At 37.6% G+C, this 14442-nt stretch overlaps 1 protein-coding gene across 2 annotated transcripts in view; it reads left to right on the top strand.

Annotated features, from left to right (window-relative positions):
* RSRC1 (arginine and serine rich coiled-coil 1) overlaps positions 1-14442 on the top strand; it is a 654629-nt gene that overhangs the window by 526902 nt on the left and 113285 nt on the right. For both annotated transcript variants that reach the window (XM_082251164.1, XM_082251163.1), the window contains exon 7: positions 3048-3116. In XM_082251164.1, coding sequence (XP_082107290.1) covers positions 3048-3116 — 69 coding nt within the window. The remainder of the gene's footprint in view (positions 1-3047; positions 3117-14442) is intronic.

The following is a 14442-nucleotide window of genomic DNA, read 5'->3' on the forward strand; positions in this document are numbered from 1 at the left end:
TAATTGGTATTTGAAAATGAAACTGAACTTTTGATTTTAAAACCATCAATGTACTGTAAGTTACTAAAAGCAGTCATAGATACAGTATATTAATTATTCTGGGGCGCTGGCTCCATTTCACATGAGGGGGATCAGTTAAAGCTAAATTCCAGGTATGGTATTTTTTTTGCATTGTTAAATTATTTCAGCTTGGCCAATAGAAGTATGCATGTTCCATACCTGTTTGATCTCTGTAAAAGCAGACAATCGGAATAATTACTGTAGTAGCCAGTGGTCTCCACTATCTTTCTGGGTTCTGTGGCCTGCTGCACAAGAGGTCAGTTGCTTTAAAGGTCCATATCTCACATGAGCATTGCATGGTTCTAGCATCCATTTAGTTAAGCATTCATTTTGGGAATTGCTTGGCCCACAGATCTGCAACACATAGTAAAATAAGGGAGCTTTTAATGCATTTTACTTGTATAGTCTTGTTTCTTCACAGTTGGCAGCCAAACTCTGTCTGTCTATCTATGTATACATCTGCTGTTTGCCCTTCCTTTTAGATAAAGTTCAGATTCTTCACTTTTATTTTTTCTTTTCCATTTGACAAGGCAGTACTTTTTAAACTTAATATTTCATCAAGTATAATGCTATTAGAGACTTATTTTCACTTAGTTCACTCATCAGGCAGTGAGATGGCAATAAAAGGGAATGGCTCCTTTGAGACATTAATGCTTTGGAATAAATGATGTGCTAGAACAGAAATTTAATTAATTTACAGAGTATATTGATAGTCCCCTGTTACTGTGCTGTATATTTTTAATCTTCTTTAACATCTGTAGTAAAGTGTTTCAAAACCCCTGCAGTTGAGCAACTAATAGATAATTAAGTAATAAGGGAAGAGGTTTCCAGAGGGAAAGAGATTCTTTTAACGAGTGCTGTCATAATAGGAATAAAGTACTGTTCGTATGATTTATTGGGACGAAAATATATAATTCTATTATATTTCAAAATAGAAACTGCATCTTTGCTATGTGTTGAGAATCTATCCATATAAACGTTTTGTGCTCAAGAAAATTGTCACTGCAACAAGAGAACATTTGTTATGTTTTCGACCTTATGTATTTTTTGTGGAGAGTGACGTTTAAAGGGGACAGATTACTAAAATGAACTTGCCTGTAAATCAGAATAATAGGGGTTGGTTTAATGTGCAGAAGCTGTAAATTTTGCTCTTTAAAATGGCCATAAACATCCTGATCCAGCTGGAATACAACACATGGCAAAGATAAGGTTGTTGAAATCTTCACTAGGGGGCAGTAATGGGTGCTTCCTAATGGGTAGAATTTTTTAAATGTGACCTGACCAGTACTTAATTCTAAATAAGAAGGAAGGTGTTGGCTATACATGTACTGCTTAAACATATCATGCAAATCGTGAGAGAGACAGAGGAAGGATCTATCTATCTATCTATCTATCTATCTATCTATCTATCTATCTATCTATCTATCTATCTATCTATCTATCTATCTATCTATCTATCTATCTATCTATCTATCTATCTATCTATCTATCTATCTATCTATCTCTCAGATAGGGGGTAATGTTGTACTGGGGGAGACATCCACCTGTCTGTGGTTACATGAAATACTTTTAATAACTTCCTTAATTACACTGTACTTGATTTTAAAGAAATCCAAGTCCCTAAAGAAGATAACTTTGGTTGGTGGGTTTGGTGAAAATAAATATAGGCAGATTTGTGGGGGCTTAAAGAGAATCTTCAGGCTGTATGAAAAACTTAAATAAAAGGACCAGGCTGAGCCAGTTCTTCACAAGTCTTTGTGTCTTCAGGGTCGGAATCTTTGCTATTAGATCTGGCTGTGACTCCTTGTGACTTCACAGCCGGCTTCCCACTGTGCATGCACAAGCCACTCTGTGCTTCCTGAATGGTCCTGCGGCCTTCTGGAACCTGTGATATGTCCAAGAAGGCTGCGGGCAAAATTGAGGGCGAAGTTCTGGTTGGATCGCATAGGCAATCTGATCCGATGTGGGAGTTGGTACCTGTCAAAACCAGGTACCCCCCTTAAAAAAAAAAAAAGGATCCAAAAGTGATAGAGGAAGGAGAGAGGTGGAAAGGCAAAATGTACCCTTTTGGATGAAGTTACACAATAAATTAGTTATACACTGATAATTTTGTTTTTCAATAACCAGCAAGACCAGATGGTTTTAGTGATACAAAACGGCAAAACCATATTTAACGATTACATCAAAGAATATGGTCAGCGTGTGTTCTACGGGTCAGCTTTAATTGACATGTGTACTATTCAGGATAATAAATAAATCATGTATTTAGACTACTTCTGTATGAAAAAGATTGTTTTTTCATAGTACATAAAGGCCTGAGCAGCAGGGCTAATCTACATTTGTGGCTATATAGCAGATCCGAAACATTACTTTTCTTCTTGTATGAAGAAACGTAATTCCTGGAATTTACAAGAACTTAAAGTATTTGACTTTTGGCATATTAAAAGACAGTCAAAACTTGGGCCAAATCGGAAACCATACGATCGTCTATTTTCAGTAAGTATGCAATCTTTGTAGGAGGGGTCCCGCAATCTTTGCTCACATTTTATCAGCCTTGTCTAATATATTAACTGCTAAAATATAAATTTATACAGAAAATACAGGTCAGGTTTTACAAAATTCTCCAAAAATATATGATTGACATGCTGCACTGTTTACAGCATAATAGTAAGAATTTGCAGGTTAACGATCCATTATTCTTCCCTGCTTACAGGACAGCTGCAGCATGCTCTAATGTTTACATCCTCTGTCCTAACTTTTCCTCAGCACTGGCTGTGCAGTGACCCCTCATAAACTTTTAGTGCAGTGTCTGCCAGGACTGGATGCTCTTGGGAGACATTCCTATGATGCTTTACATCAATAAACATAAAACAAATTATGCTGATCCTGATGCTACCGAGTTCTGAGTTACTCTAATACTCTTATTTTTTGCTTTTCTTAGTTTTTGTTTTGGATAATAACTTTTTTTTTTTTTTTTTTTTTTTTAGCAAAAGCTGATGAAGCTTTAAGAGCAAAGGAGAAGAGTGAAGAAGATGCCCGAAAACGTAAAGAAGAAGGTAAGTACTTTTGTACTAATGTAACTGAAAACTGTTTTTTCTCCAGACTGCATTTATGTAATCCATGTAGCTGCAGTGTTGCATTGCAAGGCCTCGTGGCTAAAAGAAAAGGAGACTGACTTCCCATCTAACTAACGCTATAGAAAATAAAATTGTTTTTAAAAGTTGCAGTGACAGACCCACGTTGCCATGTGATTTATTTGAGAGAATTTAATCACTGGCTTCAAAGAGGAAGTAGGTTTTCTTTACTGCACAAACCAGTGGATTAAGATTTAGTGTACATTTAACTCTGCTTCTCCTTGCAAATATTTTAATTGCATTTGGTATCATTTGTGTATGGATGTAATGTAACATCAAAATGGTCCACTTCCTGTAACAAATGTAATAATCTGTATGTTCTGTTTCAAACTATTAATTGACAGAGGAAGAATGATAAGACTTATTGAGTGGAATGTAGTCATTCTCCAATGTCTTTGTAGGTCTGTCTACTTCTAAGCATTTATTTATCTCTGCTTTGAGTTATTATTCATAGTAAGAAAAAGCAAATGCCTGTAATCATCTTTAGAGGTTTAGGATATTGAAGTTTAAACATACTTTTCATTGATCATTTTAAAAAAATAACTTTTTTTTCGGTGTAATGAAGAGATTTAAATAATGTATGCAAAACTGTTCTCACTTCAAACTAAGCTGGGCACTCATTTCATCTAAAGAATGTCTTTTTTTCTCTTATGTTAATTTGCTAATTATGTTAGCCAGGTATCCAGTTTAATGCATGATAAAGAAATGAATTGCAGATTTAATGATGATTAATAGAGTTAAGACTGCAATGCAGTTTTCTTTTTGTTGGATTAGTTTTACATGTGGTTGCTTAGTGGTCCCGTTTATTCTAGAGGTAACAAAACTTTGCATATGTCTTCAAATCTCTGGTTCTTGTGAACACTGGTTGCTTGGGAGCGAGTCCGCATGAGTGTCCCCATAGCATGCAGCTTGCTATGGTGGATACTCGGTGGGGGAAGAGCCAGGAGCGCCTGCGGGGACCGGAGAAGAGAAGGATTGGGGCTGCTCTGTGCTGAACCATTGCACAGAGCAGTGAAGTATAACATGTTTGGTATAAACAAATTGTTTACCATCACTTTAATGCTTATTAGCCAAAACTTAATTTATAATAACAACAAACATAATCTTTTTTTACTAAAACCATGTTAAAAACTTTAAAAACAAGTTTTTAAAGGCTTTGCCACAAGCATGCAATTTACAAATAAAATACTAAGTGCGGTACAAATACAAATAATAAAATATAGTGATAAGTGAGGTAAAAAATATGTTTAGTGATTCCTTTAAAAAGTTTCATGCATGTATCTCAAATTATCTGGAAGAGAGTTTCAAAGCTTAGGTTCTTCTTATCAATATCACTTTGAATTATCTACTTTTTTTTATTTTTTTAATTTATGAAAAACAGTATTGTGCTTTTTAATATTGTAGCTAAATGGTGTGTATAGGAGCAAAATTGTAGGTAAAGTGCCTAAATGTGAACTTTAAGGAACTCTACAGAATGTGATATGTTTTTTAATGTGTGATCACAAAAAGACTTGTAGCCCTGCTCAAAGCTGAAGTCTTGAGTGTTCCCCCCGATTCTCAGAATATGGGAGCCAGTTAAGTTCACTGATCCAGAAGTGTTGGTGTACTGTAGATGAGGCACCGCTCAGAGCAACCCAGTGCTTTCACGGTGTATGGCCTCAGCCTGCGCTGCTCTGGCCACACCCTATGACATGTTTCGCCCAGCTCTCTGAGGCTTGGACAGAGGTCATATGTTGTGTCATATATCACAGCATATCAACTTTACACTTGCAAGTACAGGCCTAAAGCACAAATTCCAACCCAATTTTGTGTTTATCATAAATAGTACCAATAGCCAAGAGATTTTAAACAGAAAAACTACTTAAACTGTTGGGTCAAGGCTTTCAAATATGCTATTTTTTGCTATGACAGACTTTAAAACCAGGCATATTTTTGTATTAGATTATTTCTTTTAGATAATCCATTGAATAAAAACAATTTTTTTAATAATCTTACCAGGAAAGGAGGATAATTTGTATCTTTTTACTAAGCATACTGAAGCTGAGAATTGCAGTAATAAGATATTGGAAAATACCAACATACAATGAACTACAACAATCTTGAATGTGTCATCTAAAAGAACATTAAAGCCTGTTTAAAAAATTAGTCTGTGAAGATTTAATAGAATAGGTTTAACAGTTATAGCACATATACCAATAATAATGTTAAAGTGGTATTAAACCCCATATTTTCATTTATTTTACCTCCTGATCCTGCCAGTAACACACTTCCTGTCTTAGGGTGTCTGCAGACACCTTTGGGTAGCAGCATTGTCGATCTGGGGGAAAAAGTGTTAGACTAGCAGATTTGCATTGACTTCACTTTTAAATTAAAGTGATTGTAAAGACTTGTGGTTTTTTTTTTTTAATAATAAACATGTTATCCTTACCTGCTGTGTGCAATGGTTTTCACAAAGTGGCTCTGAACATCTTCTTCTGGGATCCCCCACTGGCATTTTTGGCTCCTCCTCCTTCCCGAATGCTCCCCTAGCAAGCCACTTGCTATGGGGACTCCCATGCAGGATTGATCCGTGGCCGGGCTGTGTGCATCTATTGACACACAGTGTGGCTCAGCCCTGCCCCCTGCTCCTTCCTCACAGGATTTGATTGACGCCAGCAGGAGTTCTGTGAGAGAGAGAGCTGTGCTGCTGTTCTTGGGCATAGCGCTGGATCGATATTGGACTCAGGTAAGTATTTAGGAAGGGGGCTGGGGCCTGAACATGAAAGGTTATTTACCTTAATGCAGAGAATGCATTAAGGTAAAAAAACCTTTAGCCCTTAAAACCACTTTAAAGCTGAACTCAAGGCTTGGTTTAATACATGCAAACAGGCCATTAACTTTAAAAGAGAAGTTGAACCTCGCAAGGAAATTTGCCCCAGAGATTAGAAAATGTGGTTAAGTTTAACTGTGTAAAGAATAACCCAATCACATGCAAGGACATATATATAAAAAAAAACCAGCATTTTCAGTTACACATGATTAAATGATGAAAGTCAGGAGACTCATTTAATAAGCTCTGGGCCAAATATCCTTATAATTGGGAACTTTTCTTGCAAAGTGAACATTTCATTTTCCTTTAGTAAATCAACCCCATTGACTGCCTGTCCATCAGTATAGAGATCATGTTAGCTTAGGACCAAAACTTTTACTTATGTTGCCTACATTGGAGGAATCTTAGATTAGCAATTTCTTCAGCAATGGTAAGGATCTGATGACTTTTAATACTTCACTTACTCTTACTGCTTCATCCTGGAAATACTTTTTACAATTATTTGACAAATAACGAATTTGATATTGGGGGGGGGGCTCTAGTTGTGCAGCCATTGGAGCAAGCTTGCAGCAGGATAAGTGTATGATTTAGGAAAAGTGATCATAACAATGTCTTCAGAGTGGTGCAGATTATTTATGAAGTTGAGGTATTGTGTTTTTTTTCCTCTGCTGGCCATGCAGAGATAAACCAAGGTTTTGCTTTACTGATTATCAGCAAAACGTTTTAAAAACTGACACATTACAATTTTTTTACCCCTCTGAATTTAGGCATATCAATAGGTCCAATCCAGTCATCTCTACTAATGATGGAATTTCTGAAATGGGAAGTCTACGTATAACTAATATATGACCTTTTAATCATTGCATTTTTCTGCTGTCCAAAAAATGATAGTTCCTTTCAAAGACACAGGTTTAGTACCCTTGGTTGTTGCATAAATGCAATTTTTTGTAACATCGGGCTGAACAGAAGACATCTGGCCATGTATGGCAATATTTAGGCTAATTGAGGTGATCAGACTTTCCAATTAATTTTCCATTCACTTCTGTGCATTATTCAAAGGCAGGAGACTTTCAAGTAAAACAAGAGCAAGCTGAAATTTGTATCAAGGTCTTGGAAGAATGTGAATGGCTTGTGCTGTAACCACCTACAATTAAATACAAGTTTTAAATAGGCTAACCCTATTTTTTTATTTGCTTTACTTTTCTGTCTGTGGGGGGTGGAGAGATTTTTTATACAGCATAAATAGTTGGGTTATATTTGATTAGTAGCTCTGTGCTACTGCCCCCTATTTTCTTACTCAAATTTTGTTTTTATTCTTCAATGTGTGCTTTTTATAAAAATGGTACCACTTACCTATAGGTATATGATACCTGTAGGTAAAAAAAAAAGTGAGCAGACTGTTGAAAACAATGGCTACATATATGCTGTCATTTCTTGTTTATGTAGAAAATCTTAATTTCTTGCCCTCTTAGCAGATTATTGGATTGTACATATTTTATTTCTTTGCATTTTTATTGTTCTACACTGTAAAATGATTTGTAGCTGTCACATTACTGAAATGCCCTAGAGCTTTTTGTTAAGGGTTATTTTTATTATTTTAAATATTAAATTTATTATTACCCTCCAGAACCAGTTAATGTAGTTTACTGAAATACAAAATCTTAAACATTATACATTTAATTCACCCTGTTGTCTAATTTTTTAACAGTGTGTTCTATTGATTTTACAACTTTTCTGTGACGATTGCATGCGAATTGCATTTAGTTTATGATTCATAGGGTAAAAGTAATGCTCTGATCATCTGTGTTTATATTGATGCTTTTAAATAATTAGTACAATGCTAGATATTTCTACAGTGGATTTAAAAAGTCTACACACACATTTAAATTTCAGGTTTCTGTGATGTAAAAAAATGAGACAAAGATAAATAATTTCAGAACTTTTTACACCTTTAATGTGACCTATAAACTGTACAACTCAATTGAAAAACAAACTGAAATCTTTTAGGTGGAGGGAAGTAAAAACAAAAAATAAAATAATATGGTTGCATAAGTGTGTACACCCTTAAACGAATGCTTTGTTGAATCACCTTTTGATTATATTACAGCACTCAGTCTTTTTGGGTATGAGTATCAACATGGCACATCTTGGCTTGGCAATATTTGCCGATTCTTCTTTGCAAAAACACTCAAAATCTGTCAGATTGCAAGGGCATCTCCTGTGCACAGCCCTCTTCAGATCACCCCACAGATTTTCAATCAGATTCAGGTCTGGGCTCTGGCTGGGTTTTTCTAAAATTTTGAACTTCTTCTGGTAAAGCCATTCCTTTGCTGATTTGGATGTATGCTTTGGGTCGTTGTCATGCTTAAAGAGAAAGTTTCTCTTCATGTTCAGCTTTCTAGAAGAAGCCTGAAGGTTTTGTGCCAATATTCACTGGTATTTGGAACTGTTCATAATTTTCCTTACTTTGACTAAGGCCCCTGTTCCAGCTTAGAAAAAACAGCCCCAAAGCATGATGCTGCCACCACCATGCTTCACAGTGGTGTTCTTTTGGTGATGTGCATTGTTGTTTTTGCGCCAAACATATATTTTAGAATTATGGCCAAAAAGTTCAAACTTGATTTCATCAGATTATAACACATTTTCCCACTAGCTTTTGGGAGACTTCAGATGTGTTTTTGCAAAATGTAGCCAGGCTTGGATGTTTTTCTTTGTATACTTCCGTCTTGTTACTCCATAGCCCAGACAGAAGAAGATGAAGAATACGGGAGATTGTTGTCACATGTACCACACAGCCAGTACTTGCCACATATTCCTGCAGCTCCTTTAATGTTGCTGTAGGCCTCTTGACAGCCTCCCTGTCCAGTGGTCATCTCATCTTTTCATCAATTTTGCAGGGGATGTCCAGTTCTTGGTAATGTCACTGTTGTGCCATATTTTCTCCACTTGATGATGACTGTCTTCACTGTGTTCCATGGTATATATAATGCCTTGGAAATTCTTTTGTACCCTTCTCCTGATACTTTTTAACAATGAGATCCCTCTGATGCTTTAGAAGCTCTCTGTGGACCATGGCTTTTGCTGTAGGATGCGACTAAGAAAGTGTAAAAAAAAAGAGACCTCCTAGAACAGCTGAACTTTATTTGAGGTTAATCAGAGGCACTTTAAATGATGGCAGGTGTGTACAGACTCCTATTTAACATGAGTTTGAATGTGATTGCCTAATTCTGAACACAGTTACATTCCCAGTTATGAGAGGGTGTGCACAGTTATGCAACCACATTATTTTAGTTTTTTATTTATACTTTCCCCCCTAAAACATTGCAGTTTGTTTTTCAATTGAGTTGTACAGTGTATAGGTCACATTAAGGTGGAAACATTTCTAAAATGATTTATTTTTGTCTCAATTTTTTGCATCACAGAAACCTGACTTTTTAACAGGGGTGTGTATACTTTTTATATCCACTGTATATAATCTGGTCTAAAAGAAGTTTTACATTGACAAAATCTGGGGTAGAAGCTTAATCAATTTAGTATTTTGTTTTGTATTAGTAAGGACAAAATTTGAAGCAGAATTACAAAACATCATTTAGCCATAAATACAGATGCAAGTTTCCATGGAGAGATGCCAGGGTAGGAAGTGTTTGTTATAATACTGCTTGGATTAATTGGGGTATATTTATTGACAAATAGGGTCAGTATGGAACTTAGGGGCTAATTTATTGTAAGTCTTAGTGTCAGTATTTAAATATTATAAAACGCTAATCTTTTTTTATTTTTTTTATTTATATTTTCAACACAGAAACATGCACCATAACGTTTCTTTTTCTTTACAAAATATGTCCCACTTGTTTACAGCTTGCTGTGATGAAAGCCACTCACTCCTACTTACTGCTGCTTTCCCGATCACCTCATCCCGAAGCATGCACAGTAGATTCCAGATAAGGGTCACAAGACCAACTGCAAAATGGTTGTAAAATGGTCAAATATATATTTCATTATGCCAGTTTTAACAGGTATAATGTTGCAATTTGCAATGCAAGTTATTACAAATGATGAATAGCTAACACTGTTTTTGGAGCCACTGCCCTTCTCTTGTAGGAGAGGTTGAGGAGCAGCTTGCATTCCTGGAGCTGTGTGTTTGTGTGGGCACACTGAGCTTTGGTACAACACACTGTATTTCTGAGCAGGAGTGTGCTTACAAGGGTGGTATTGAAGGGTTCCACGAGAACCTGCAAGGCAGCATAGCCACCCTAACAATGAAACCAAGTGGAGTAAGTGAAAGAGTGCACTGCCGGCTATTCAAACCATCGCTGCTCACAGAACTACAGCTGTCAGATGGACACAATCCAGCATTAGGTTTCCCTCCTATGTATTTCATCCACAGCAGCTTTATCGAAGGGGATGCTTGGTGCTGGAAACACCACTCAGATATACTCTAGCCCAACTCCTGCAGGGATGGATCCCAAATCACCAGGGTCAGCAACATACAAAAACTGTCAACAGAGGAAACAAATATAAACACTAAAAAAACTACTTTTATCCACCAATGATAAATAGCAATTTCGTAGCTTCAATTAAATGCTTAAGCCATTCTTGTTCAGCATTTCTGCACTTTAAAGAACAATTCCATTTATGAATATTTTTACATTGGTCCAGTTTGGAACAATGTAACTATGCATATATTACACCTGTGGGATCCCTCTAGAAACTGGAAATCACTGTGGCAGGCACTGCTACTACAATAATCTCTACTAGCTTCCAGGTCCCATGCTGAGCAGCGTGGTGAGGTGGGGCACTAATGAAACAAATGATGGCCTTGCCCAATCATATAATGCTTTGCAATCACTGTGAAAATGCAAAGCATTCTCTGAATGGTGCACATGCCGTGTGGGCGATATCCTGTGTTCACAATGCAGCAGGACAGCCACTTGCCATGGAACCCACAAGCTAAATTGGTCCAAGCTGGACTAGTGTAACAATGTAAAAAAAAAAAATCTACATCGGGAATTCTTCTTTAATATTTGTCTTTTACGCTTTGTCTGGAAGGTGTTTTTGATGAACTTTGTGTGTCCAAATTTGGTAACATGCCATCCTAAAAATAGTTAATGTGGCGTTATAGGCTTCTAATTACCCTAATTTTTTTGTTACTCTACAGTGTATGAAAAAAATCCATCTCTCTCTTATCCCTTTTACCTTTATCCCTTATATTTAAAACTGAGATAAGTCAAGCCTGCCCTGCTGAACTACTGCTGCAATAGCAGGATGGTTAAGTAGCCAAAGTGATTTATCAACCTTTCACTTTCCATTGTATTTCTTGGCTTTTTACATAGAGCATCTAAAGTCTCCTTAGCATCACACCATTTTCTGATAGTGCTTCTGAATAATTTACAGTTTCAGCCTCTGCTTGAACCCAGTAGTTTTCATATTCAAGATTCTTGTGCCAATGCAAGACACTTTTTCTTTGGCATTAGCTGGCTGTTGTCATAATTTCAAAAGACCATCAGCTTTTATTCTTCTGCAAATTGTTGTACTAATTTAGTAACATATACCAAAATGTAATAAGTTGGATAGCACTAAAGCTGAACTTGATACAAATGCAAAATGCTTTTTACATCTAGTTAGTTAAGCACCTGAACTTGACTTAGTATCAGCTTCCTGTAATCCCCTGTACAGCAGCCCATAGACTGGGAGAAGTTGGGATAGCTAACCATGTGTACTATATCCAGTTGTGCTGACAAGCAATATGCTTGATACAACAAGAGAGAGAAAAGAGCTCATTAGTCTGCTGCTTCTCCGCATCCTCTAACCATAGACTGGGGCAGTGACCAAGTTTTATTATTTAACTATAACAGAGAACAGATCAGGTCACCAGGCTGGTGTGGTTTTGTAAATTCCAGGAATGACTGAAAATAACTAGACATCCTTTGGCAGGTAAGAAAGCTCCTTTATGTATTTTTTAACTGTGTGTATGTCTGTTTTTGCTAAAGTTTGGCTTTAGTCTTTTTATCTTTTTTTCCTGAAATTTTATTGAAAGTCTTCAACATAACAGGAGAAGTGAAATTATACTTAAACTAAGTGTAAACATAAAATATTAATTCACTTTGTACAAACATTGCTCTTCAAATGTAAAGTGAGAGCGACAACACTGGTATGCCATAATAGAGCGTAAAAAAAGGCAAGATTCACTGAGCATCAATTTGTAAGAGTAAGCTGAGCATCCAAGACATTTGGGTCGTTTATTCACGAGAGATGCCAAAAGGATAAAATCCAGGCAATCAAATCAATATCGTGATTTAAACCCCCAATGTCCTAGCACTTCTGTGACAGTGGGAAAAAAAAGGGGGATATGAGCGGAAGGCCTGGCACAAAAAAAGGGAAAGTGGGGGGGTTGCACAAAACTCGACGGCCACGGCCATCGCTGTTCATCCAGAGCCTACAGAAGCTCAACAAAGAGGGAGGAAGCATGTAAAGGCAAGCAGAAGGAAGATAAGAGAGAGAGAGAATGGGAAAGGAAATAGAGAGGGAAGGGGGATTGGTTACCCCAGGAGTTTTTAAACTACAACACGTGGAATCTTTACAGTTCTAAGATTTGGGAGGTAATTTGAGAATGCAGGAAATGGTCTATCCAGGGCTGCCACGTCTATTGGAATTAGTCATACTTGCACTCAAGTATCGCCGCCAGTCTCTCGTTAATGAGTGTACCGTTAACCCGGTTTTTGACCTCTTCAAAGCTAAGAAGTGGTGTCTTCCATGACCGCGCTTTATTTAGCTTTGTTGAGTATTTAAGGTGTGTTCCCGCTGGGTAACATCTGCGATATGCTTATGTAAGTGCTTACCATGGGTTTTTCTGTAAATTTACATAGGGAACTGTATTGACCAATGTGTATACCCTAATCCATAACCTCCAGACTGTGGGACAGGTTCACCATATGTGTTTCATATCTCCCAAATCTGGGCAACCTGAGGAAGACACGTGACCCTGTGTCGCCACGCTTAGGGGAGGGGCCCGGACGGTTCTCTGCTGTATCCAGGAAGTACAGGAGCAGCTTTTACAGATCTTCCACTTCTGCCTGGTTACCATCACACATGATGATTAAGAAAGGCTGTTTTTAGTTTGGTGCACTGCAAGCACCTTTTAAATTCCCCCTTCTTTTCATGTTAATACCACCGGTTTCCATGAGGGGTGTTGTCCGGAGAGTGACATTTTACTGAGGGACAGACGCATACTCCTTGGCTCCAGGAAAGGTGGCCCTTGAGGGGCAATATTACGCTTTTAGACCTATGCTTAGCCGCTAGGTCGCAGGAGCGGAGGTGTGGACCCAATCACATAGGGTGGAGAGGTGAAGGCACTTGTCACCACAAAGGATACTATTGGATCACTCAAAGTGTAGAGTGTAGAGTGCACCTCTGGAGATCAGCACTTTATTAAGCAATTATTGTTTGTATCTGCTTAGTCACAATCGCTTTATTTTCACTTGGTTCTATACAATTATATCTTACTGTGTTTACTTCTGCACACTCAGCACTTTATATCATTGCATACAGGGTGGCCCCTGTATACATATTTTCAGGTGCATTTATATTCACTCATTTTGGTGTGCACGATTTATTATCATTTGCACGATTTGCACCTTTTTTTATTATTGTGAATATTACTTTTAATCTATATTATTTCATTTGTTCACATTTATAATATTTAGCACTATTGCACTTTGTATTTATTGCACATATTTTCTGGATTTGTTTAATTTCCTCATTTGTTTTGCGTGGTACTGTTTTGTTTCATTCTGCCTTACACTTATGAGAGAGTGCTGTGCCTGCTGCATTACATAGAATTACAATACCCATTTTTGCTCGCAGAATTAACGATTTAAGACGTATGAGTGCTGCCAGCATTACTGTAGATGTTGGAGGGGTGGGGGGTCAGCCTGTCAGTGCTCAGACCATACGCCGCACACAGCATCAAATTGGTCTGCATGGCTGTCTTCCCAGAAGGAAACCTCTTCTAAAGATGATGCACAAGAAAGCCGGCAAACAATTTGCTGAAGACAAGCAGACTAAGCACATGGATTACTGGAACCATGTCCTGTGGTTTGATGAGACCAAGATAAACTTATTTGGTTCAGATGGTGTCAAGCGTGTGGGGGCAACCAGGTGAGGAATATAGACATGTGTGTCTTGCCTACAGTCAAGCATGGTAGTGGGAGTGTCATGGTCTGGGGCTGCATGAGTGCTGCCGGTACTGGGGAACTACAGTTCATTGAGGGAGCCATGAACGACAACATGTACTGTGACATACTGAAGCAGAGCATGATACTCTCCCTTCACAGACTGGGCCGCAGGGCAGTATTCCAACATGATAACGACCCCAAACACACCTCCAAGACGACCACTGCCTTGCTAAAGAAGCTGAGGATAAAGGTGATGGATTGGCCA

This window comes from Pelophylax lessonae, assembly GCF_965119305.1.
Source record: "Pelophylax lessonae genome assembly, chromosome: 3".
NCBI classification, from domain to species: domain Eukaryota; kingdom Metazoa; phylum Chordata; class Amphibia; order Anura; family Ranidae; genus Pelophylax; species Pelophylax lessonae.